Source organism: Urocitellus parryii, chromosome 6 (assembly GCF_045843805.1).
Source record: "Urocitellus parryii isolate mUroPar1 chromosome 6, mUroPar1.hap1, whole genome shotgun sequence".
Taxonomy (NCBI): domain Eukaryota; kingdom Metazoa; phylum Chordata; class Mammalia; order Rodentia; family Sciuridae; genus Urocitellus; species Urocitellus parryii.
Genome location: NC_135536.1, coordinates 11,751,594 through 11,776,695, shown reverse-complemented (window position 1 = coordinate 11,776,695; position 25,102 = coordinate 11,751,594). Strand labels below are relative to the sequence as shown.

Here is a 25,102-nt window from a genome sequence, read left to right as displayed (position 1 = left end):
GTGTCTTTTGTTTCTTTCATCCTCCCTTTGTTCCTTCTCTTCCTCAGTTTCTCTCTTATAGTAGACCTTCTCGGCTTCTCTGACTAAATCTCTCAAAGTCATATCTTGTAATCCATCTAAACGTTGTAACTTTCTTTTAATATCCAGGGCAGCTTGCCCAATAAAGGCCATCATGACAGATGCTTTTTGATCCTCTGCCTGAGGATCAAAAGGAGTATACCTCCTATATGCTTCCATAATTCTCTCCAGAAACATAGAGGGTGATTTATTAGGCCCCTGAATAATCTCTCTTACCTTGGTCAAATTAGTTGGCCGTCTAGCGGTTGCTTGGAGACCCGCTATTAGAGCCTGGCGGTAAGTGGACAGATGCTCCTTACCTTCAAAGGTGTTGGGGTCTCAGTTAGGTCGGTTCAAGGGGAAGTCAGCTTCAATTATGTTGGGAATTTGTGTCGGTTGCCCATCTGGTCCGAGGATATTTTTTCTTGCTTCCAGGAGGACTCTCTCTCTTTCCTCTGTTGTGAAGAGAGTGCCTAAGAGTTGTTGGCAGTCATCCCAAGTAGGCTGGTGTGAAAACATCAATGATTCGATCAGATTTGTGAGCCGGGTGGGGTCCTCGGAAAAAGGGGATTGTTATTTTTCCAGTTATATAGATCTGAAGAGGAGAAAGGCCAATACTGGTAGACTTGCATTTCTCCACCATGGTTATCCTCTATCATTGGCCCATGAGGACGGAGGGGAAGTATCACGGGGGCTTCAGGATTTTTAATCATTTGCTGCCGGCGAGTTCCTTTAGCCGGGCCAGCTTCCTCCAGGGGAAGAGGGTTTATGTGTACCTTGGGGAAGTCATCTGAAGGGTGCTGGACTTGCTTAACTTCTTTCAGTCCCTTCTACCCCCACAAGGGAGGGAGAGGGCCGGGTGCCCCGGAGCCGCCTTCCCCGCTTGCCAGGCGGAGGGGGGGGGGCAGTCCCCTGCCGACTCCACCTCTGACCCCACCAACCCGCTGTGGTGGAAATGTGCCCGGTGGCAGCCGGTTGCCGGCAGAGGAGGGGGAGGGGCGGTCCCCCGCTGACCTTACCCCCTGACCCCGCCCGCCCGTCCCTCGTGCCTGCCCGAGCACCCACCCCTCCCGGGAGGGGAGACGGCGAAGGGGCGGAGAGGACAGATGGGTGGAGGGGCTGGGAGGAACGGGGGCGGGACAGATCTGCCATACCACCGGGTTGAATCCTCCTGGCGGCCTGCGCGGACCCCACCCATGTAGGAGGAGATTCGCAGAGGTCCTGCCAGGTCCAGCGTTTTACTGAAAAAGAAAGTTTCTGGGCCCTTGAGCGGGATTGGGATCAAGGGTCAGGGACAGAGGCTGGAATGGCTTTGTCCCATACTGGGAGTTACTCAAACAGAGACAATACAAACGTGACACAAACACGGACACACAGTAAATGTTTAACACAAGTTCAGGAGCAAAAATTAAAGACAGACAGTTAACTTAACCTGAGAAAGAGAATAGCTGGCAAAGCCAGACGGGTTGACAGCAGAACACCAGACGGGGCGCCTCCGTCCCCCTGGGGGCACTTCCGTCACTCCCCCCCCAGTCCTACAAGGCATCCCTCTGGAGATCGTGGCTTGTGGCTTCAGGACACGTCTGTCCACCACGGCCAGGGAGAACTCACGTTTCTCCACTGGCAGCCACCCTGCCAACTCAAACTGAAAAACCAGAAAAGCTCTGAGAGCTCACGTTCTCCACTGAGCCAAAAACCAAACTCTGAGCTATCGAAAAGGAAAAACAAGAAGGAGGAGAAGAAGAGGAAGAAGGAGGAGAAGAGGCGCCTTACTTACCCCCTGAAGGAGTCCATTGGGGTCTCCCTGTTCGGCGGTGCACAGTTCCCAGCCAACACACCAAATGTACGGGTCCGGCAAAGTGTCGGAGAAAGAGATCACCAAGAGACCACTCATGCAATTGGCAGAAGGGGATTTATTGAACCAGCATGCTGGGGCTCCGTGCCCACTCAAGAAAGGAGAGCAGCCCAGAGCCCGGGGCAGGGGTTGAGCAGTGCTTAAGTACACTTTTTGGGGAGGGCGGGGGCTTTGCATACATCACAGTCTCTTTTAACAAATCACCATACACCGCGGGAAAATCAAACAATAATTCTTACACTTGATTAGTACATTCATTGGCGGGAACAGGCTGGGCAGGGGTGATTGGTCACTTCTAAGCAGAGTACACATTCAAACTGATTGGTTTTGGGCCTTGAATGCCTATGTGCTGGGCTACACAGGGTCCTAAGTTATTAAACAACCAGATGGCCAGTAGGGCATTGTCTTAACTGCCTCAGGAATTTAACCCAGGCTTTGCAGTTTAGAAGCAGGTTTACAATGCCTGGTCCTTTACATTTTAACTCAGGCTTTGCAGCTTAGAAACTTTACCCTTTCATGGCATAAGTGACCCAAGGCCTGAAGGAGCAGGAAATGGCTTCTATTTATCTCACAAAACAGGAACATTAAAATTATATAGGTTCATATGGTTAAGGATTACCAATGTGCAGCATAGGCCTAGGGTATGACCAAGGAATGTGGCACAGAGTTCAAGATCTTTGGAAGTAATGGAGGAAGAACAGAAAGACCAGCTTAGTGGATGTCCATAGTCTGCTGTATTTGTTTATTGCTTTTTGCAGTTTCAGTTACCTGTAGTCAACTGGAGTCTAGAAATACTAAATAGAAAATACCAGAAATAAACGGTTCATAAGTTTTAAACTATATTCTGCTCTGAATAGTGTGCTAAAATCTTAGGCCTTCCTGCTCCATCCTGCCTGGGTCATTAATCATCCTTTTTTCCAGCGTATCCTTACTGTATATGCTACTGCCTGTTAGTCACCTAGTATCTGTCTAGGTTGTCAGATTGACTGGCGGTACCAGAATGCTGTGTTAAGCAATCCTATTGTACCTAATAATGGCCACAAAGCAAGAAAATAGTGATATAAAGGAGACACCAGAATGTAAAACAGGACAGATGAATTTTGGTACTCTGTGGCAAAACTGCATGTGTGTATGGGCTTCAAGGTCTTGTTGGAGTGTATCCCCATGTAAATAAGGGAGGGACTACTGTGTCATTTCAGTGTGTGTGTGAGTGAATGGAAGGAGAGACAGAGGTCATGAACCATGAGCTAAAGCTTCGGGAGTTGATCTTTGCACCTTCTCTCCCTGGACAGGGACCATGCCTCCTCTTCCTAGGGATCTGAGATGATCCTGCAGGTCCTAAACTCTCTGGAACCCTGGGTCTCAGCTGCCTGAGCACCCCGTCTCTACCCCTGTGGTGATCATTGTCACATATGCACTGCTGACTCCAGGATCTCTAAGCAATTCAGGAAGTCCAGGCATGCTCTGCCTAGTGTTAAGGACTCAGGCCCCACCCTTACCGCGCTCTCTCTTCCTCTCAGATGCTGGCTAAGTAAACCCCCTCAGTTCCCAGCTGGCTCAAGGGCTCCTTCCCACATAACCTCTGGCTGCAAGAGGATCAGAGAGGTCTACCTCTGCCCAGGGTGCACGGTGCTGAGGGATCCAGGCAAGCTCACACCCAGTCACATGGAGCGGCTTGGGGTGAATTACAGGAGTAACCTCGTGCTCCCTGCCTTCCTGTGTCCTGTGTCTGTGCAGCCCCTCCCTTCCAGAGGCGGATTTATTCCCCCTCCTTTGAATCTTGGCTGCTCTCGGGACCTGCTTTAGCCAATAGAAAGCAATGGAAGGGCCACATGGCCTTCCACTGTAGCTCCCAGACCCCATCTCCACATGAGAACAAGTCAGGCTGGCCTGCTGGAGGACATCAAGCACACGCACAGAGTGAGGCCGCCCATTCATTCCAACAAGGCTTCATAAGCTAGCCCTGCTAAGATCCGAAAAACTGATTGCAGCTGAGACCAGAAGAGCCAGTTGCCTAAATTGCTGACTTGCAGAGTCAGAAAAATCATGAGCTAAATAATTTTTGGTTTTTTTATTTTAAAGACCTGCAAAAAAGTTTTATTACATAGGACACTATTCATGACACAGAGATTGGGAACTGCAAATATGTAGCATTGGAACAAGTCTTACAAAAATTTCATTTTAAGAATTTGTTACATACATTTTTTACAGTTTGTCTCTTTTTAAAAAAAAATTGAAATTATACCTAAGAGTTAACTACATACAGGGAAGCATTTTAGGAATGTTAGAGATTAGAAAGTAAGATGAATGATACAAAGGAAAAAAGCCCTCATTCTTGCCGGCTATATATTGTATTGCCTTCAAAAGCAACTGTACATGTTGTAATCAGTTCATAGTTAAATATTTCTACTAATCTGTTTTGGGAGAGCAAATGTCTTTCAAGGTTTCAAGTTCCTCCATAAGCTTCTTATTCTGCACTTCCAGCACTGCAACTTGACTCTCTAGACACTTTACATATTCTTTCTTTCGACATCAACATTCTTTAGCAGCTTCCCTGGAAAAAGTAGAAGCAAAGGGTAAACAAAACATTTTTTGCATGCTATTGACAAACAGATTGAAGTAAGCTTGGTAAATGTGAACAGAGTTGCATTCCAAATCCTGGAACAATATTCCCAATTCAATTTCAAACAACACTAAGCCAAACTGGATTCTTAGTTAAGGGTCACATATGTCCCTTCCACAAGTTCACATGGCAATTAGTAGAACTGGTGCAACGCCTGCCTTGATTAGAGTTTAGAGTAAACAAGGTCCAAGTCAAAGACAGTTACTCTGCTTTATGGCCATAAAGATCTTTGAGGGCCTTGAGTTCCTCAATGAGGGTCTTGTTTTGGTTTTCAAGCACAGCCACACGATTTTCAAGACATTTGACATATTCTTTCTTCTTCCTGTGACACTCCCGGGCAGCTTCCCTGTTTTTCATTAGCCTCAGCTCTCCTTTACGTGTTGCTTCTTCTGCTAGTTGCTGGGGACTGTGCAAACTTCCTGGTGAGGCAGCCATCACTACACCCTGTGGCAAAGCTGTAGTAGGAGCTCAGATCTGATAAGTGGGCATGTCACCTGTGGCAGCTGAGCTAAAGTAGGAATTGAATTTTGGCCAGTCTGAGTATGCATATGAGCAGATTCTCTCTCTGCCACAGAATCAGTTATACTTCCATCCTGCCGAGATTCAGTTGTTTCCATGGTCATTTGTCTTACATTTGTCTTAATATATTTTTTCCTGCCACATTTGCTCATTATTAAGACATTTGCAATCAATGCTTTGCTCCTTCTCCGTTTTCTTCTTTATTTATCCCCCCGCGATGGGACCTCGTCACTGATGATGGATGCGAGGAGGTGGAGACACCGAGCCCGACCGCCGCTCAAGAGCGGCACCGCCGCCCAGCAACCCAGTGCCAGCACCGGCGCCGGCCTCGGCCCTAAATAATTTTTGGATCCACTAAATTTTGTGGTTTCTTATTATCCAGCCAGAGCTAACTGACCGCATAACATGATGTGTATAAGACACTGAGAGGATCGTGCAATTTGACATGTAGGACAAAGCAGTCAAAGATTAACTCTAATGGTGGCTATCTGTGAAGTCTTCCTGAAGGAGATGCTATCTTCAGAATTATATAGTTATAAATACCAGAAATTTGATTACAACTGGCTCAGAGTTCAGAGGACTATATTGCCTTATTAAAATTAAAGAACTGAAAGAAAATATGTACATTAGTCTTTGTTGTGTTACTACAACAGAAGACCTGAGGCAGCTAACATATAAAGAGAAAAGGTTTAACTAGCTTACAGTTGTAAAGGTTCAAAATCCAAGATCAGGTGGGCCCCACTGGTTTGGTCTCTGGTTGGTGCAATCATATGTTGGAGCAGGCAGTCACATCTCCTATGTGATCCTGAAGGTGGTAGGGACATGTGACAGTGCCTGCCACAGGAGCAGAGACTGGGGTATTTGGACAGTTGAGACCCAGATCACATCTTATTCCTGTAATTTACTTCAAGTCCTTTAATGTGTGTTTGGTGGGGAGGGAGATAGGGATACCTAACGATGCCCTTAGAGAGTACACCCCCATGACCTGAGGACCTCCCACTCAGTCATACCTCTTAAAGTTCCACAGTACCTCCCTGCCCTTCTGGGGACCAAGTCTTTACATATGGATCTTTGGGGGACACTACCAGAGTAAGCTCAGTAAAATTTGATGTGTCTCTTTCCATGTCCAACTTTATATTGAAGTTAAAAAAAAAAGAACTACAACAAAATTACTATCCTAATCGTTTTTAAGTGTGCAGTTCAATAGCATTCAAGTATATTCACTGGCATTGTTGTGAACAAGGTCTCCAGCATTTTCTCATCTTACAAATCTGAAACTCTGTACTATATTGAGATAACAATCCCCTCTCCCCATTCTCCTAGCCTTAGCAACTGTGAATAGTTCTATGCATATTTTCTGTTTTGGAGAAAGCTCAACATAAATTTCAAAGCTGAGAAGAGTGGGCACAAGGAAAACAATTTTAGAAGAAGTTAATTTATTCTGTGAGTCTTTACAACTGCTCTAGTTTTTTTTTGACACCTTCCTCCCCAGAAAGACTATTTAATATAATTACTTGACAAGAATCAATCTTTTCTCTCTCTCCCTATATTTCAATTATGAAGCAATAATTTTAATCTTGAACAGGAATTGTAAAATAAATTTCTTTTAAAGACATAAAATATCTGAAGTGTTAACCGCCATTGAAGACTGTCATTTGATGTCAATTAAAAAAAAAACCCTCTGGGAGAAAAAAACAGTATTTCTATATTATATTGCAAACAATCATTCTTAAAAGTCGTTACCGTGTATCAATGGTAATATAGTTGTTTTAAAACGACACACCCTCCCATGGTCAACCCACATGATTGACACAGTGGTCAAATCCCAGCTGGAAAACGGAGGAGAGTGGAGTCTCTCATTTTGTTGCTGGATCCCAGACCAGAGACTCTCCTGGGGTCCCAATGAATGGGATTCCGTCACCTTTCCACATCAGAAATCAGAGAAATCTGTTAGGTAGCAGTTAAGGCATGAGCAGGAGGTGAGGATTCTGAGAAGATACTCAGTACAAAGCCTGTCAGTTAATTGACAGTCCTGTCTCAGTGGTAGTGGAAGGCCTGGCAAGACAGCTGTTTCAGGACTCTTGCCTGATCTCAGCCCCGTAGATGAATCTTCTTACAACTGGAGAAAAACAGATAAATCCAGGGGAGGGCAAAGATAGGTTTGCTTAGCAGGGCCTAGTTGCTAAGACACCTTAAGCATGACCCTGCACAAAAATACAACCAGAGATTTCCAGGCTAGGAAAGAGGGGTGATCATCACTAATGATTGTGGGCCCCCTCACCATGAATTTTGCCAAACCAGTTCCAATTAGGACTGTCAGCCAGGAAAGATGACCAAGAGTTGCCCTTTGATTGTTAGCTAGAGTAATCCGTCCGTCCAGAGCCCACAGGTGATACTTGGGTGAGACCTAACAATCTCCCTCCACCCCATTAAAAGCTGGGATGTAAGTGGGAGAGGGCCCACCTCTCTCCCTGTGGGTGCTCCCCCCACCCCACCCCACCCCCACTGCTTTTTCTTCTAGTAAACATTGCTATACTTTTGCTAAGCCTAGTGTCTTGCCTGAAATCCTCTCGTGTGAAGACACTGTTAAGGTATGACTCCAAAATCCCAAATAAAACTCTGGGTCTTTTTGAAGTAAAGAAAAGGATTTTTTCTGGCCAGGGCCAAGAGAGCAGACAGTAGGTGTGTTTTGCCACCCTACATGGGCACTAAGCCATCTACAGGGAGCGAGGGTTGCTAACTGCCGAGGGAAATTCTATTAAAAATAAAAAGGAAACATTGGCTCTACTTGAAGCAATTTGATTACCTAAGCAGGTGGCTGTCGTCGCTACCCGGGTCACCAAAAAGGAGACTCTCTGGTCATCAAGGGCAATCATTTTGCCGATGAGACAGCTCAACAAGAGGCCCTGGACTCCAAACCAGAACCAGTCACCATGTTCCCTTTGGCCTTATATCCCCAAACCAGCCTTCCTTCCCTCCCACATCATCTGCCAGAAGAAAAAGAGAAGGCTAAAGAAAAGGGGGAACAAAAACTTAGAAGCTGGTGGGTCCTCCTGACTCCAGACCATGGTACCCTGAGCTTTGGGAAGAACATTAGTATTGGATTTATGTGCCACAACTCCTTGGGGGAAGAATCAACTGGCTGACTTTCTAAGACATACTGTATCCCAGGGCTAAAGCAACGTCCCAGGACATCTCTGGGCAATGTCCAGCCTGCCAACAGGTAAATGCCAAACAAGAAAGGTGGACCCATTCTGGGGTCCGCAATCGAGGAGAGCTGCCTGGAGATCACTGGGAGATTGGCTTCACCGAGGTAAGACCTCCCTCCAGTAGTTACACATTTCTCTTTATTTTTGTGGATACTTTCTCAGGTTGGCCAGAAGTGTATCCAACAAAATTTCTTCTTCATAAAGTCCCACCAGGCTGTGAACTGCCTGTCACCAGAAGATCAGCTGTCAGGCCTGCATTCACTGCAGCCACTGGAAATTTCATTGCCCTGACCAGCCTCAAAGTTCTGCACAGGTTGAGCACATGAACCACACCCTGGAGTACCCTCAGTAGATTTACATTAGAGACAGTGCTGGGTGGCCAGTGCCTTTGCCTGTTGCTCTTTTGCGTGCCCGATGTACCCCTTAATCTTTGAGATTATATATGGGAGACCAACCCTTCTAGTTCCCCGGGTTTCTGATATTAATTTGGCTAAAATCAGCCACCAGTCTCTTGTTAACTACCTTAAGTCTCTCTAACAGATACAAGAAAAGGCTTACAGACTCTTCCTTCAGGAGAACCAACCCAGAAAGTCCACTGGTTTCCAACACCCATTCCAGCCAGGAGGCAACGTCCCCACCTGCTTGAGACACCTGAAGGCTTTACAGTCAGTCTGGTTGATTTGCCCCTAGGCTTCACATCCAACCCAAATGGAGAGAGTAAATAAGGTACCTCTACACATGAAGCTTCATGCGTCTCTTCATGGATGGGCTCCAACTGGTCAGCTCCCATTGGTCACCACCGGGATCCAAACCCAAAAAAATAGCGCTTCCTTAAAGCCTGTGTCAAGGTGGTTAGTTCTGCTCACTGTGCCGAGTTTCCCCTCAGGAGTGCTTGAGCCCAAATGACTTCGGTTTCTGTTGTGACCGAGGCTCCAGCCTTCCAAGCCCCTTCTATGACTTGGCAGCTGCCGTTGGATGGCTTTCAGCCTCAGTCAAAGGAACACGGGTCAAGTTGGCCTTCCTGAGCTCACCTGGTCAAGCATAGCCTTGTGGTTGTGGAGGGGCTAAAGTGGGTTTTCTTCTGGTATCAGCCAGGTGGGGTTAAGGGCCCTCGTGGGGGCAAAGGTGAGTCGAGGGCGGTCGTGCAACAAACTCTGATATTGAATAATACGACTGTTAGTCATCCATCTACCTAGTGCAACGTTTAGGAGGGTCTCTACAAAGTGTGGGATTGCCACTCTGAGGGATTGTCCCAAAGTTAACTTATTGGCCTCTCTGACCATAAGGGCAGTGGCCATTATGATACATAAGCAGGAAGGCCATCTGGATGCTACCAGGTCCAATCTTTTTGATAGGCTATTGGCCTTTTTCAGGGTCAAAGATCTTATGTGAGGGGCCCTTTGGCAACCCTTGGGCTTTTTGCCACAAGCAGGTTGAAGGACTCAGTAACAGCGGGCAGAGCCAGAGCAAGGACCTTGACCAGGGCTTGGTGGCTTCAAAGGCCTGCGGTTCCTTCTTAGTCCATTTTAAAGGGCTAGTTCCTGTGGTGGCTTTAAACAAAGACCTTGCTAGTTCTGTAAAGGAGGCAATCCAAAGCCTGCAGTAACTGCCATTCCTAGAAGTTCACAGATTTGTTTCTCTGTAGTAGGGCTATGGAGAGAAAAAAATCAGATTTATAGTTCACGTATTTTCTGGTGCCTCTGAGTCAAAGTGGGAAAATGTCCTGAAAGCATCTTGCAGCTTTTCAAGGAATAAGCTTCGAGCTTTGTTGGGGCCTTGGAGTACCTCAGTAGTTCTAGACAATTTAATGGGCTTTTTAGTAGCCCCTTTTAGTCCCCCTAACAAATGCCGGTGATAGGCGTCCAAATGAACATTCTTTGCCCCAGAGTTAGGGTCCTAATCAGGACGGATGTCAGGAAGGGCCGCCTCTAACAATTGTTGTCCCTTGGCTTTGGTGCAACTGGCCACTGAAAGGTTGGCTCTCTTGGCCTCCACCCTGAGGCAGTCCTGCTCATCAGAAATGACAAGAGCCAGCAAGAGCTGCTGGCAATCGTCGCAAGCAGGCCTGGGCATGCAGAAAGTGGCCTCGAGGAGAGAAATGAGGGCCTGTGGGCGTGCAGAGAAAGGAGGATTTTGATTTTCCCAATTATACATCTGAAGTTGTCAAGGGGACATACACAAAGGCAGTGGTTCCGTCCCTTCCTATGGGTAGCTGCCGGAGGGGCAACATGGGAACAGTCGGGGTTGGGGGAGGAGTCGCACTCCGGAAACCAGCAGCAAGGGAGCCGAGAAGAGAGATGGGGGAGACACCACCACTTCCCTCAAGTGTTTATCTCCCTGTGAGGATGGGGGGAACTTACGTGCCCTTCTGGTGATGAGAGAACAGACCCAGGGGACCTTGGGGAAGACACAGATGAACGAGAGGGAATGTGGGGCCCATGAGGAGCATAAGGAGGTGGCAACATTTCATCCTCATCTGAAGAACAGAGGCAGAAGGGTGCCAAGAAGACTCTTAGTTCTTGTCTGTTACGACCCTGGAAACCTCTGATATCCTGAAGAGCCAGGACTTTGGCTGACCTAGGTGCATCCTTGAGACATTTTTGTAAACATTTTGGAGGATTAAGAACCAAATCTAGCCATTGGTCTGTATATGGGAACTGGTCAGGATGGCCAGGCCTGCCAGTTACCACATTCCAGACCTTCTGGACTATGAGGGCTTCCAGAGAGCCCTCAGATGGCCATCCAACATTGAAAGTGGGCCGTTCTACCTCGCACAGAATTTGGAGGTGCCCTGGTGTCACAGGCACCCCATAGTCAATGTGAAGCCCTGATGAGAAGTTTTTCAACATGTAGTTCAAAAGGGTCAAAAGACAGGACTGATTAGATCCCATGATAAGGCCAAAAGTTAGAACAACAGGCAGAAATGGGAAGAAACTGGTAGGCAAAAGTCGAATTAGATAGTTGGTGGATCCAGGGGCAGTGAGTTGGGAAAGAAGAAGGTTTTCTCGCTGGGGCAACAATGAAGGAGCAATGTTAGGCAGTCAGGCAAGCATGTAACTACCAAAAGACAGTTATCCTCAGAAAACAGACTCTCCTCCATCCCAGTCCCAGATCATCACCACAATCTATGTAGTGGAGCACCTGGGTCCAAAACTGGCATCTCGACAGGTATCCAGTTTATTTGAGACACAAGGCCTCACAATCCACCCAGCTGAAACACCTCTAAGGCTTGACAGTCAATCTGGTTGATTCTCCTCTAGATTGATATTCAACCCAAAATGGAGAGAACAAACAAGATACCTCCAAACACACACAGTTTTCTTTGTCTTCCTTCAAGGCCAGGCCTAAATCAGGCACCACATAGGATCCAAACGGGACAAAACAGAGAGCTCCCACAACTAGAGGGGGAGGTGCCCCTTTCTGTGGGGTGGGGGGGGGGGTACTGATGGGCCGAGAGGCACAGCCTGGACCCCAGAGGATATCTCTCTGGGGCTTCCCAATATTTAGGCACTATTCCAAAATCCCAAATAAAACTCCGGGTCTTTTTGAAGACAAAGGATTTATTCTGGCCAGAGCCTAGGGAGCAGAAAGCAGACAGTTCTGAAGCCTAAGACACTGAACGTGGGTGAGGGGGCCACTTAAAAACACAAAGAAGGGGGACAGGAGAGGCAAGTACAATTATAACACACATTTCAGAATGTGTCACCAAGTTCTCAGAATTGGCACCTCCCCTACCCACTCAGGAAGTAAGCTAGCACCAGCTCCATAGTGTCAGGGTGCAAGTGGGTGGGGGTGTCAGCTTCTATGCAAGTGGACTCTTATAGGAGGGGGAGCCAATTTTGCGCAGGGTGAGATGTCTGAGCAGAATAAGGTCAGCCTGACCTAACTTCCAAATCAGCCCAAAACAACATTAAGAGCTGAGAACATGATGCAGACTCTGGGAAGATTATCTCAGGTATGAGTTGATCTCCTGATCTCCTGATATAAAGCAGGTCGAGTTAGCCTGGAATCCCAGAAGTTTAAGAGGCTGAGGCAGGAGGATTGCAAGTTCAAAGCCAGCCTCAGCAATGTAGCAAGGCCCTGTCTCTAAATAAAATATAAAAAAGGGATGGGAATGTGGCTCAATGGTTAAACGCCCCTGGGTTCAATCCCTAGTACAAAAAAATAAAAATTAAATTAAAAAATAAATAAATAAATAAAGGGAAAGGAAAAATTAATTTGATTGTAGTTTAGCCAAAACTAGGAAGACAGCTAATCTCCCTTCCCCCTTTCACAGAAACTTTATGATTAATAGAAACAAAAAATCAGAAAATACGGCAGAGCCAGGCTAGGCCAGCCAGAGAGCAGTTGTAATTCTGGTTTTATTGGCTCCTATCTGGGGCAGGGTCAGCTTTTTGGTTTCCATTGTCCACCTAAGGAAGCCGGCATTTCATGGTTGCTAGATTTCTTTGGCCTCCTTACAGTTTCTGTTTCCTAGGAAAATGAAACCTAGCTCCTTGGCCGCCCAAGCACTGGGCGTGCCCTGCAGCCAGTTGGCGGGGGCTTCATCAGTGTTGGGGCTGGACAAAGAACACATGCTCTAGATAAATACCAGGGTCCATTCCACACTCTGAGGACTTCCCTTCACCAGGTAAGGCAGGGAGGGTGGGCAGTTGTGGCCCCCAACCTCAGGAGGGCAGTGCCCAGTGTGCACCACTCTCCCACAGATCCTTTTTTTCATCCGGGTAGCTGTGATTGGAATAGAGGAAGGGGATCAGAGTGAGGGAAGAGAGAAGGGAAAACGAGGGAATGAAATTACCCAATTATGCTCTGTGCATGTATGAATATATCCCACAAATCCCACCAATATGTACGCCACAGTATCAACTTAAAATGAGAAAAAAATAAGGCATCAGATTTTTTAAAAAGTTAGGTATTGGGAGAGAAGGGACTTGAGCCCCCACCTGCCCCTGACTTCTCTCAAGCCTCCAGGGTGGGTGGAGGTGAAGTGGGCTCAGGGGAGAGGTAAGGGTCTGGAGGGAAAGCATCAGTCACGATGTGCCTGTGAACTAGAATACCTGCCCCCGGCTGGCTCTTGCCTTGCCAAGGCCTGGAGCATATAGCATACCCTCTCTGGGCTGCACCCTGTTTTCCCATCCCTAAGATGGGGACAGAAGCCCAAGTTTCTCATGTTAGTGAGATCACAGAGCAGCAGGCACCCACAGTACCTCGGCTGCTGTTCATACCTTAACAGTGTGACTAGTTCTGATTTCCCAATTTTGGTGCTTTTTAAATTGCTCCATGGAGATTTAAAGGAATCCCAGAAGTGGCTAAGTGGGTGCTGGGCTTTTCTCGAGGAAGAAAACAGCTGCTGGAGGAAAGACAATACCCTGCGGCTCTCCCCTAGCCCCTACCATGGGTCTTTTGGTAACCTTGATGCCCACATTCCTCCTTCCCTCACCCAAGCCCCCTTCCAGGTCCACTGTCCCCACCAGCTCACAGCAGACCTCTCTACCCATCCCAGAGCCCCTCAGATTTTTCAGGACAGTAGGCAGGAAGCCAGTTCTGGGGGTTCCATTTCTCCACCAAAGTTCTACCCTTTGATAGGTTTGGTCCAATTGAAGCTTTCTGCTCGGCAGCATGGCCCTTACGTCTGCAAGCATGCTGGCCTCCTCCCTGGCCACCCAGTTAACATCAGCAGTGACCATGGCTGAAGCTGGCGGGGCAGCCTGTGGCACCCTTCTGGCTGGCCTTTCGTCACAAGGTAAGTATTCTTGGAAGGGGCAGGTGCTAGGGGACAAGAGGACCGCTAAGGAGGATGCAGAGTCCTGCCCTTGAGTGTCCTTGTCCTCCCAGCACATCTATATGTCCCCCCGGCATCCTCTCAGAGAAGGGCCTGAGGGAGGCAAGACCCTGGCTGTAGGCCTAGGGGTCCAGTTCCCCAAGGGCTAGACCTAGGCGCTTCCTGTGTCTCCTTCTCTCTCCAGATGTGAGCCTCCCCATGGCCATGTCTATAGCTAGGGGTCGTGGGAATCTCTAGCTAGGTCCCCCTCCCTAAGTTTCCTTTGTCACGGAGCCCCCTCTGGCCAGCCTTTCCTAGTAGTTTGTCCTACTGGGTCTGATTTTGAGCATTGATCATAACAAACTTCTTCACTTCAGGCCCTCTTTCTTCGTGTGTGTGTGTGTGTGTGTCTGTGTGTGTGTGTGAGAGAGAGAGAGAGAGAGAGAGGGATTGAATCTAGGGCTCCTCTTTGGTTTATTTATTTATTCCCATCATTTATGTTCCTTTTCAACTCCATTTACCTCCCCCAAAGTCAACCTTTCTCACATGTTTAATGTGTGCCTCCCTACCCATCTCAGCGTGTGGTGTGTGTGTGTGTGTGTGTGTGTGTGTGTGTGTGAGTTTTCATGTTGCAGAAGAGACCTGCCCATGGAGCCAGAGTGGCCATTGTCTTGTGATTCCACAGGAAGAATTTGAAACCGGATGCACAAAGAACAGACAGCAGTGTATTGGAAATGTGCAGGATTGTGGGCAGTGCAGTGCTATGTAGGCCAACTCTGGAGAGACGGGTGGTTCTTCCAGAGTCTAGGGTCTTAGGATTTATCCCTTAGTTCTTGCCCTGTTCTCTCAAGGCCCCCATCAGTGCTTTATTACCCCTCATTAACTTGCAGCAAATTTTCTTTGTGAAGGTTGTAATGACCCAGTCCCAGGGGTGGGTGCTGTTGGATGCTGACACAGTAGTTCCCTTAAGGAGTAATAATTGACTGTGGCTGGGAGGTTTTACATGCCAATTTCCATTTTTCCAGATGTCTGTTTAGATAAGGTGATCCCCAGTCCTGTCACCTATGCACTCTCTTTGATGTGTGTGTGATGTCCTCCCTGTAAGCTCCCTGCTTCACTGTCCCTCCCCAACCTCGTTCATGCCAAGTGGCCAGCCAAGAGTCCACGTGGGCTGTTGCAGACTAGTGGTGGTTTTCATTAACGCGTGCGAGTTACACACAGGACAGTGTGTTGTGTATGTCGTGCTACTGGATTATTTTTTTCTTATGAGAACTCTTCCTTGAGATCCATCAGTGTCCTTAGGGGAGCTTCTGTCCACTGCCTGTGACCTTTCTGTCTCCCTGGGTGGACATCCAGGTTCTTCCAACTCCACCAGCACAAACAGCATGGACGGGTGGGGGTGGAGCCTCTGATACCTTCCCTGACCTCTGACCCTCTGCTCTTCTCCAGGGGCCACGCTGGTATCCCAGGCTGCCCTGGGCCCTGTGGCATCTACTGTTGGCTCCCTCCTGTCGGGGCTCTCTGCTGTCACCTCGGCTGCTGCTCCAGTTGGAGGTAACTGGCTCTGAGTAACAGATACCACTTGTTGGGCTCCCAGTTCTGCTTGGCGAAGGTCAGGGCCTGGAGCGCACTGGCGTTCCTTTCTGCCATCAGAAATGCAGTCGAATCCTCAGCTCATGGTGAAGAGATTCATAAGATTAAAATAACAAGATTGGTTCAATTTTATTAGTGTTTTTACACTTAGTTGCTAAGTCTAGCACTTGACATTTGCCAATTCATTTAATTCTTCTAACCACCCCAGAGAAGTTAATATTGTGCCTTATTTACCAAGGGACAACCATGGGCATTTGGTCCCACAATTATGCACAAAGACTGAGTCCTGAAACTGACAATGTGTTGATGGGGGTGGGGGCTGGGGAGCCTGCAAGCTGCAACTGCTTTGTTCTTGCACGGCTCATGGGGCAATGTGAGCTTAGATCTTATCTAACTATGGCAGAACGTATTGAAAACAGCCAACTGGCTTGCTAGGACTAAGGAAACATATTTCCCAGTGACAAAACAGGATGTTCTCATAAAATGCCAGGAAACATACTCCTAAAGGCCTTATTTTTCTCCTTAATCAGGGTCATTATTAGTCTAGCATGAGGAGTTATGCTGTCCTTGGCTTTGGCTAATACACAGGAACTCCGCGTTAGGATTCTTCAGGCTTGCCCTCTCCATGACTTCAGGAGACTGGGCCCCAACACTGGATGGACATTTGGGGCTTCTTCCAACTCCACCAGCACAAACAGCATGGATGGGGGATAGAGCTTCTGATACCTTCCCTGACCTCTGACCCTCTTCTCTTCCCCAGGGGCCACGATGATATCCAAGGCTGTCCTGGCCCCTGTGGCCTCTGCCGTTGGACCTGTGCTGGGGGCACTGAAAGTGGGCTCTGTGGCTGCTGTCCCAATTGGAGGTAACTGGCTGAGTAACAGATGCTACTCGTTGAGCTCCCAGTGCAGCGCAGAGAGGGTGATGAGAAGGTCAGGGCCTGGAGCACACCAGCGTTCCTTTCTGCCTCAGAAATGCAGACAGACCGTCAGCTCATGGTGAAGGGATTCGTAAGACTTAAATAACAAGATCAGTTAAATTAATTATTAAGTGTTTTTTTGGCTTAGCACTTGATATTTGTCAATTCATTTAATTCTACTAACAGCCCCAGAGAAGTTAATACTGTGCCTTATTTACCAAGGGACATTTACCATTGTCCCTGTGCCCTGGGCAGGGAGGAGGGGTGGGAGGATGTTTTCAGAGCTTGGGACAGGAAGTAGAACAAAAGTTTGGAGATATTCCAACAGCAGAGGGTGGGGTGGGGTTTGGGAGGAACCCTCAGGCAGGCCAGGTTCTGCACACGCCAGGGGAAGGGCCAGCCACCCACACCCGTGACCTCTGGTTGAGACCAGCAGGCAGGCCATGAGATGGACAGCCTTCCATGTAAGGAGCCCAATGTGCCAAGCTGCCTGCCGGCTGGGCGTCACCTTCCCTGCCTGTCAATAAGTTGAGCAGCAAATGCCTTTCAACCTGGTTCCTGGGTCCAGAGGATGCCCCTGGTCACTCGGGGCTTGACCTTCACATGCCTGTTGCCCAAACCAGGGAGAACCAGAACCCTAAACCCTTGTTCCCAGATCACTCTTGACCAGGGTGGGTAAACACATTCAGGACAGGTCCTTGGTCTCTGAACTAAGACTCCCCAGCAATCACACCTTCTGCAAAGTCCTGCTTCTCTGAGAAAAGCAGGGAGGGGCAGGCAGGGGCCATTCCTTCCTGGGCAGCAGCTCCCTACAGTGGGTCTTTGGCAGGAAGAGGGAGGCACGGCGTGTGAGCCTCACGGCATGTTCTTTCTCTTCTAGTCAAGGCTGCTGCAGTCGTGACTGGTGGAGGTAAGCCTGCAGGAAGGGGGTTCTAGCCCCGCTTCCCCCAAACCCAGGGTGCAGTCAGAGACACCAGGGCTCCTCAGGAGGGCCTGAGGCCTGGGTAACCCATAGCAAACCCCTCTGGGAGTGCAGCCCCCTCTCCTGGTGGCCCCCAGCCCTCCCCCCCACCCTGTTCCCTGCCTCGCTGCCCTGGGCTCATCACTGCTGTCCTTCCTGTGGTCTCTCCCAAGCTCAGAGCCCAGTTACAGACCCCGTGAGGCCTCGGGATGGGCCCAGGGAGCAGGGAGTCCTTCCCCTGGATCCACCCCCATGCAGTTCCTCTCCCCTACAGTCCTGACCGTGGGTGCCGTGCCCGTGGTTCTGGGTGCCATTGGCTTCACTGGGACAGGAATCACTGCCTCCTCACTGGCGGCCAAGATGATGTCCATAACCGCCATTGCCAACGGGGGCGGAGTCCCCGCGGGCAGCCTGGTGGCTACTCTGCAGTCAGTGGGTAGGTGTTCGGCAGGGCTTGCTGGGGAGGGGATGGAGGAACACAGGAGCCACCGAGGACCCAGCCCAGATCTCACCCGTGGCCCTCGGCCGCAGTCCTGCCTCATCCTCCTCTTCTCTCTCTGAGGGTGGGGGGTGGGGGGAGCCCTGGCTGGAGCTGCTGGCTTAGGGCCAGGTCACTTGGGGCATCTCCTCCCACTTGGGGCTCAGCCTTCCTCTACGCGGAGCAAGGCAGTTCCCGCGGATCCACCACTGGAGTCCCTCCTGGGGCCCGTAGCGCCTCTCCCCTAGACCAAGATGCTGGGGTTCAGGAAACAGAGGGTCTGCTGTGGGGTGCCCCGCCTTGGGCCCTCATGAGGAGCATCCCTGGCCCTGCACTTTTGTCCTTCAGAGCTGCCTTGGTCCTCCCCCCTCTGCTCACCCTCTGCTTTTTCCCAGGAGCGGCTGGACTGTCCTTGTCATCCAAAATGGCCCTGGGCTCTGCTGGGTCTGCCCTTATGGCCGGCATAGTGGCTTTGTAATAGTTCCTGCTACTCCCATAGAGAAGAAGACCCCAGGAAGAGGTGGTACTGCCCCTCAGCCTGACCCGGGAGGGGCCAGTCCTGGAGGGTCAGCACCAAGGACATACATTTCTTGAGAATAAAGCTTGTTGTTGCAACCCACCCGAGCCTCGCCTCCTGCTTCCAAGATGGGTGGGAAGGGCCAGGCAGGGGCTCTCTCCCTCCGTGTGTGGGTGTGTGCTGAGTAGGAATGAAGTAAGTGTGAAGACAGGAGCTGTCCCCTGCCCTGCTACTGACAGTGTGTGTCACTCTGGGCAGGTCACTCCTCCTGTACCTCAGTTTGTCCTTCTCTAAATGGGGAGTTGAACCAAACGACCTCCCACATCCCAGCCTGGGTGGGTGTTTGGCTCGGGTTCTGCGAGGAGCCACTTTCCTCAAAGCCAGATCCTACTGTCCTTGTACTTGCCACCTCCTTGGTGTCTGGTGGCCATTTCCCTAGTAGCCTGGTCTGTTTTCCTTTTCCACACTCTTTAGCCCCAAGGAACTGGGCTGGCCTTCTATGGGCTGAGACTTCTGAAACTATGAGCCCCAAATAAACTTCTCCTCCTCTAAAATTGTTCTTGTCAGGTCTTTTGGGCATGGGGGTGGAAAAATCTGACTAGAACAGACATGCTCAGGGGGCTGAGTTCTGTCCAGCCAGAGGGGGACAGAATCAACTCTCTGGGTGTGCAGCTTCAGGGAGTGGAGGGCTAGCTTTGCCCTGTGTCCTCTCCCTTGGGCTCTGTTGCGGGGGGCAGTGAGCCTTCTACACCCAGGAGAGGACGGCAGCACGTCAAGGGAGGCCCACAGCAGGGCCAGGGGGGTCTGGTCTCCCGGAGCCAGATCACTACCCCGCCCCCAGACTTTGGAGAACTTGGTAGCAGAGAAAGCAATTTCTCTTGTGCAATCCAGCAGGGTGTCTCTCAGTGCAAACAAACACATCCTGAAGAACACCAAGGAACCTTCTAACTCCGAGCAATAAGAGAACGAACCCAACCAAAAATATGGTTGCTTTGACCTTTCCTCCCTCTCAAAAGAGCATTAAAATACCTGTCAGGGATTAAAGAAGCCCTGGCCTATAAGGAGAAAGAGAAGGAAAGAGGAGATGACAGTAACAAAATTTTAGGAGCCAGAAATGACCTGGACAAGGGGTCCTACTTAGCAGCACCATGAAAGCGGAATCTTAGTTGTTGGTAAAGACAGGAGAACTCGCCCCACAGGACCCCGCGCAGCTCAGCCACTGGAGGGGCCCAGGCCTCTGGAGTTCAGCACAAAGGTAGGCTGACAGCAAGAAGGCTGGTGGCCAGACTGTTTAAGAAGCAGGCAGACCCCAAGGGTTCCTCCCCACAGATCACTGAGGCTGGTATCTTTGGAGAGGTTGGTCTCTGGAAAGAGAGTACCAGGCACAATGGAGAGCAGGAGCTTCATACTGAAAGGTGAAAGCTTCCAAATAAGTGTGAAGACCCTCACTCTTCATCAATGCTCCTGGGATGTGGGCAGCAAATTGGACTTTGTCCTGCCAGAAGCAGGACTCGGTCACCCTTGACAGGATTTCCAGTCCTCCACCCACCGCATGTTCCTCTCGAGATGGTCCATCCAGGTCTTTGTCTTCTATAACCGCCTCCTGGTGACCACCTCCCTACAGGGTGACTGCACACACCTGCCTGGTCACCCCACTGGCCATCGTCCTTGTGTGGACTGCACAGAATTGCCACAGGGACCAACTCTCCGTCAGTGTGACCTCCTAGAACTCTCGCCTGCTCATTCTAGCCCCCCAGCTAGGACTCCCAGGGGAAACCTGCTTGGCAATGCCCTGGTCCCCAAAAAGACACTGGCCCAAGGGACCCTTGCTTTTGCCTCTTCCTCCCACCTACTGGCTGAGCGTATGGGTGCCGGGTGGCTCCCTGGTCCCTGGCCCAGTGAGGCAGGCTGCCCTCTCCATCTGGACCTGTGAGCAACTGGCTGCTTCTGTCACTCGTGGGCTGTGTGGAGCTGCCTCCTCCATCTCACACCCGACCTCACCCCCAAGTCTATCTCTCCTCCTGCCAGTGCCACAGAGCGTCCACTAGTGGGTGAGTGTGTACCGTGGGCAGCTGGGGCTCCATCCCACTGTGCACCCCTGGTTGTCCCATCCAAGGGGAGTTTATCCTCTAGCTCCCATCCATCATTGGTCCAGGGATATTCTTGAGGGGCCAACACCCCAACACTTGCAGCCTGCCTTGGGGCCTGCAGGGAGGTACTGGGGCAAGGAGTCAAGAGGGCTGGATAGAGAGAGCAGCAGCAGGACCGGAAGCACATGGGCGCAGAAGTAAGTCAGGATGGAGGTCATCCAGTCTAGACCCACATCCCTCCAAGACCTGCATATCCCAGGGCTGCCTGGATGTCCCCCTTCACTGATAGTCTTGTAGGTATTTGCCACCCACCATTGTTGCCATGGAAACATCGAATTACTTACTTTCTCCTACACTCCCTCCTAGCAGCTGGGACCTGGTTCCCTGGCACACCTCACTCTCTGCCAGACTTCTATGTACCTTTAGATGACCACCCATTTGTCCTTTCTCCAGGAAGTCCCTCCAGCTGTCCCCCACAGGAAGAGATCCCTGTCTTCTCTGGACTCCCTGCTGTGACTAAAAACCATCTGTTATGTTTGGGAGACAAGGTGTCCCTCAATAGCTCCTGTAATAGACAATAATGATTAGATTAGAAGAGCTGTGACCTCATCAGTGAATTAAGCCATTGGATGATTTAATCATTGGAATGAATTCCTGGATGCTAACTGTAGGCAGACAGGGCATGGCTGGAGGATGTACGACCACCATTAGCAGAGCAGCACCTCCCCCATGCCCTTCCGCCGTGATGTTCTGCTTCATCTCGAGCCCAGAGCAATGGAGTCACCCGACCATACACTGCATCTCTGAAACCATAAGCCTGAAACGAATGTTTCCCCTAAGTTGTTGCTGAAGGTATTTTGGTCATAATGACAAAAACCTGACTAACAGGCCATCACCGCACTGAACAGGTGTCCTGTGACACACTCATTCATGTGAGTGCCAGTTCCTCCTGATATCAGTCTCCTTGGGTCAGTGTGGACCTCTCCTGTCCACTGCAGTATCTGTTGCATGGACAACGACTGCAAGGTCTGGGTGAGGGCATGGTCAGGGTTCCAGAGTGTCATGCGTGAATTTCAGTCTCCTTTTCTATTTTCGGGATACGGAGGTTGCTGTTTTTGATTCAGTCTCCCTCGCCTGAGGTACCCAGTGCCCAACTTTTACACTCAGCACATTGTATTTCCCCGGCAGTTTGCTTGTTGACCTCTGGTCAGAACTGAGGACAGGCCAGAAAAAGAGACTTACTCTTCCTGGGTGTCTAGTGCCTTTCATGAGGAAGGGCTAAGGGCACTGGGGTCAGTGGTTCATCGTGTGTCCCAGCTATTATGGTCTGGATCTCAAATATTCCCCCAGAGGCATATGTATTGAAGGCTTGGTCCCCAGTGCCACAAAGTTCAATGTTCTGGAGGAGTGACTGGATCGGGAGGGCTCTCACCTCATCAGTGGATTCATCCATTGATGGATTCCTAATTTGATGGCATATTAATGGGAGGTGGTGGAAACTCTAGGAGGCGGGGTGTCATTGAAGGGAGTGTGCCATCAGAGGGTGTGCACTGGGGGCTATGTTATATCCCATCCCCTTCCCCTCTCACTCTCTCCATTTCCTGGCTGCCAGGGGAGCAGCTTTCCTCCACCACAGCCTCCCTGCCATGATGATTCTGCCTTGGAGCCAACCACGGACTAAATACCACTGAAACCCTGAGCCCAAATCATTCTTTCCTCCTCTGTTTTCATCAGTTGTTTTGTCTCAGAAGCACAAAGCTGACTGGCCCACTACCCATCATCTCTGCCTGCCAACAGGACTGTCTGTCCCCCGACACTGAACAAGGGGTAAACTTAGGCCCACAGAAGTCCCTCTGAAGCCAGATTTAAAGTTAGGTAGTCAGTGCAGTTAGGTAAATCGGGTCTAACACCGAGTGAAATCTAAAATGGAGGCCATACTGGGAATGACTCAGGGAAAACAGGACAACTCATGGAATGTTAATGAAGTCCTGAAAAGGCCAAAGTCCACCTGGAAGAAGTGTTAACCAACAGCCCCAACAGATTTGGAAATAGCCCATCCCAGAGAAGTGATAATCCCATCCCAAAAGGTGATAATTAGGCCCACCTGTGTCCCACCCCTCGGGCCTTCCCACCTACATTCCATCACTGAAAGAACTATAAAAAGAGGAAACAACCGCACTTCCATGGATTCCACCTCCTGGGTCCCCTTCTTCCTCCGGGAGAAGTCTTTTCTGCTGTCCTTTAATAAACTTCTAATTTCTACTCTGACCTTGCCTCGGCGTGCTTCTCTGGTGTTATTCTTCAACATCGGGGAAGCAAGAACTCGTCACCGGTCAACAGCGGTAACACCTCCAACAGCTCTGGACCATTCAGTTCATCCCTTGCAAGGCTGGGCCCAACCAAAGCCTCCCATCTGTTGACACTGTGCTGGAGCAACCTGCCCCCTCCCTTTGCCCTCTGTGACAAAGCTGGCTAGGAGAACCAGGGGGACTTGACACCCCGAGCTCACAGCTCCTCAGACAGAGCCACGAGGAACAGAGATGGGCGACACATTAGCAATGGATCTTTATTTCTCATCATCCTCTGATCTGAGTGGGGGTTTTGGAGGTTCATCTTGGGGTACATTTTCTCCTGGCTGGTCCTCTTCAGCATTGGGTTCATCTGGGGGGGAAGTGGTAGTCTCTTTTGAACCTCCCAACCAGGCTCCAAAAGCAGACCCAACACAGCCCAGGAGGATGTTAGATGAGGTGGAGAGCCCAGCTGCCCCTGGGGAGAGACAGAGGGTGAGCACAGGGTAATGGCCAAGCCTGAGGTCCAGAGAGCCCCTGGATCCCTCCTCTACTTCCTGAGTCACCCAGGGCTCTGCTTTGACAGAGGACTCTGGAGGTAGCTGAGAGACAGAGGAGAGGGGTCACCATCCACACACAGACCAGAAAGCTGCAGATCCCCCATTTTCACAGACCACCAAGTCCCAGAGAAGGGAGGGTACCATCCAAGGCCACCCAGGGGTCAGATTTGGGGAGGGCTGAACCCAGAGCCTAGGCAACCTAGGTACAACCTCTTGTATCTTGGGCCAAACTTCTGTTTTCTCCCTACGGAGCACCTCTACACTTCCCCTGGAAGGTCACTCAGAAGGAACCAGAGGTGGGGACAGTGAGACAGAAGAACTGCAGGGAGCCAGAAGAGGCAAGAGAGGAACCCTGGGAGAGGACCCCCCTGGGGCAAGGCTTCTGGTGTGGAACCTCACCTGGCTTTAGTCCTTACCCACTGATTGCAGTGTCGCCACCAGGCTGCCCGCCGCGACTCCACCCCCATTGGCGATGGCTGCAGCCGACATCATCTTGGCAGCTAGAGAAGAGGCTGCGATTCCTGCCCCGGTGAAGCCCACTACGTTGAGCACCACGGGCACAGAGCCCACGGCCAGCGCTGTGCGGGAGAGGCGCAGGGTCGGGTGGGGCCGGGGGAGGGACCCCTTAGGAATTCCTCACAGTTTCTGGGGACGGTCTGCTTTGGGCATTTGGGAGAGGACGGCTTGGAGGGGGACCCAAGGTAAGGGAGTTGGAGTAGCCTGGAGCCAGGAGAGGGCGACGGGATCAGGAGTAGCCTGGTCTTGTCTTAACCTGCTGTGTGACGCTGCTATGTCGCTGTCCTTCACTGTGTGCCATCACCACTGTGGATTTTAGCAGCAATTGTCCTCACCTTCCCCGTGTCCCCATGTGCCCATGATTGGTAAGGACTAAAGGAGACCCTGGGTAACTTTCCCCCCTGGAGTACTGCAAGTGCGCCTTCCTGGCCCCGCGCTTCGCCCAGGCAGCTCCTGGAACGGCCCGTAGGCGGCTGGGAGCCCCCTGAACCCTGCCGCGACGCGTCTCCAGTCTCCCAGCAGCGCGGGGCCAGGAAACAAACCTCCTCCGATTGCAGCAGCAGCCGCCCGTTCTAAAGAGAGGGGCGGGAGAGCGAGTTAGCCAGGTGATTGACGAGCGAGGCCACCAGGCGCTCCCCGGGCTTCCAGGGCCAGGGTCGGGGTGTGGGGCCTGCCCCTGGTCCAGGGAGACTCACTCAGCATGACGAAGCCGTCCGGGTCCCAGGTCTGCTCAGGAAATGACAAGGCTCTTGGAGGGTTGCTTCCTCGGGAACCAATCGGGACAAGGCCCGCCCTCGCAGCCCGGCACCCAGAGCTAAGCGCTGCACCCCGCGCTCCGCCCACCCGCTCGGCTGCGCCTGGCCCGCCGCCTCGCCAGGTGCAAGTGCATCTCACGGGGCGGGGGTGGGGGTGGGGGCTTGGTCCGTGCTCAGGATCTACCAAAGAGAAAAGAACTCCCAAGCCCCGAAAACTGTAGCAGGTGGGCGGTGCTTCCCAGTTTAGCCTCCCTCCTCCCCGTAACGGAATCAGTATTCGCTGCAAAAACCAAACAAAATAAAATCGAAAACTTTAAAGAGACAAACAAAATGTAACTTGCAAATTGCTCTTGTATCTAATTGGTCATTTAGATTTTCTCAGGCTGCTTAGTATTTTTCCA

General features: G+C 50.5%; 2 protein-coding genes and 1 pseudogene across 2 annotated transcripts; 1 reads left to right on the top strand and 2 right to left on the bottom strand.

Annotated features, from left to right (window-relative positions):
• Positions 1-4,736: 4,736 nt before the first annotated feature.
• On the bottom strand, positions 4,737-5,265 carry LOC113186716 (cAMP-responsive element modulator pseudogene; annotated as a pseudogene).
• A 7,529-nt stretch (positions 5,266-12,794) lies between these two features.
• LOC113186742 (uncharacterized) lies at positions 12,795-18,594 on the top strand. The gene is made up of 7 exons (XM_026394272.2): positions 12,795-12,893; positions 13,850-14,006; positions 15,474-15,578; positions 16,378-16,482; positions 17,417-17,446; positions 17,772-17,933; positions 18,371-18,594. Exons 2-7 carry the CDS (start codon positions 13,883-13,885, stop codon positions 18,451-18,453), a joined length of 609 nt encoding a protein of 202 aa, XP_026250057.1. The 5' UTR covers positions 12,795-12,893; positions 13,850-13,882; the 3' UTR covers positions 18,454-18,594.
• A 4,533-nt stretch (positions 18,595-23,127) lies between these two features.
• LOC113186712 (interferon alpha-inducible protein 27-like protein 2) lies at positions 23,128-24,708 on the bottom strand. The gene is made up of 4 exons (XM_026394237.2): positions 24,642-24,708; positions 24,489-24,518; positions 23,847-24,008; positions 23,128-23,348 (listed from the first exon to the last, which is right to left on the bottom strand). Exons 1-4 carry the CDS (start codon positions 24,646-24,648, stop codon positions 23,149-23,151), a joined length of 399 nt encoding a protein of 132 aa, XP_026250022.1. The 5' UTR covers positions 24,649-24,708; the 3' UTR covers positions 23,128-23,148.
• Between the last annotated feature and the right edge of the window lie 394 nt (positions 24,709-25,102).

What these genes read in the sequence shown, in the direction of transcription:
- LOC113186742 (XM_026394272.2), top strand. Translation starts at nt 13,883, where the DNA reads ATGGCCCTTACGTCTGCAAGCATGCTGGCCTCCTCCCTGGCCACCCAG. An exon ending in GGCTGCTGCTCCAGTTGGAG is followed by an intron (nt 15,579 to 16,377) that starts GTAACTGGCTCT and finishes TCTCTTCCCCAG; the next exon opens with GGGCCACGATGATATCCAAG. An exon ending in GGCTACTCTGCAGTCAGTGG is followed by an intron (nt 17,934 to 18,370) that starts GTAGGTGTTCGG and finishes GCTTTTTCCCAG; the next exon opens with GAGCGGCTGGACTGTCCTTG.
- LOC113186712 (XM_026394237.2), bottom strand. An exon ending in TGCTGCTGCAATCGGAGGAG is followed by an intron (nt 24,009 to 24,488) that starts GTTTGTTTCCTG and finishes TCTCCCGCACAG; the next exon opens with CGCTGGCCGTGGGCTCTGTG. An exon ending in GGCGACACTGCAATCAGTGG is followed by an intron (nt 23,349 to 23,846) that starts GTAAGGACTAAA and finishes GTCTCTCCCCAG; the next exon opens with GGGCAGCTGGGCTCTCCACC.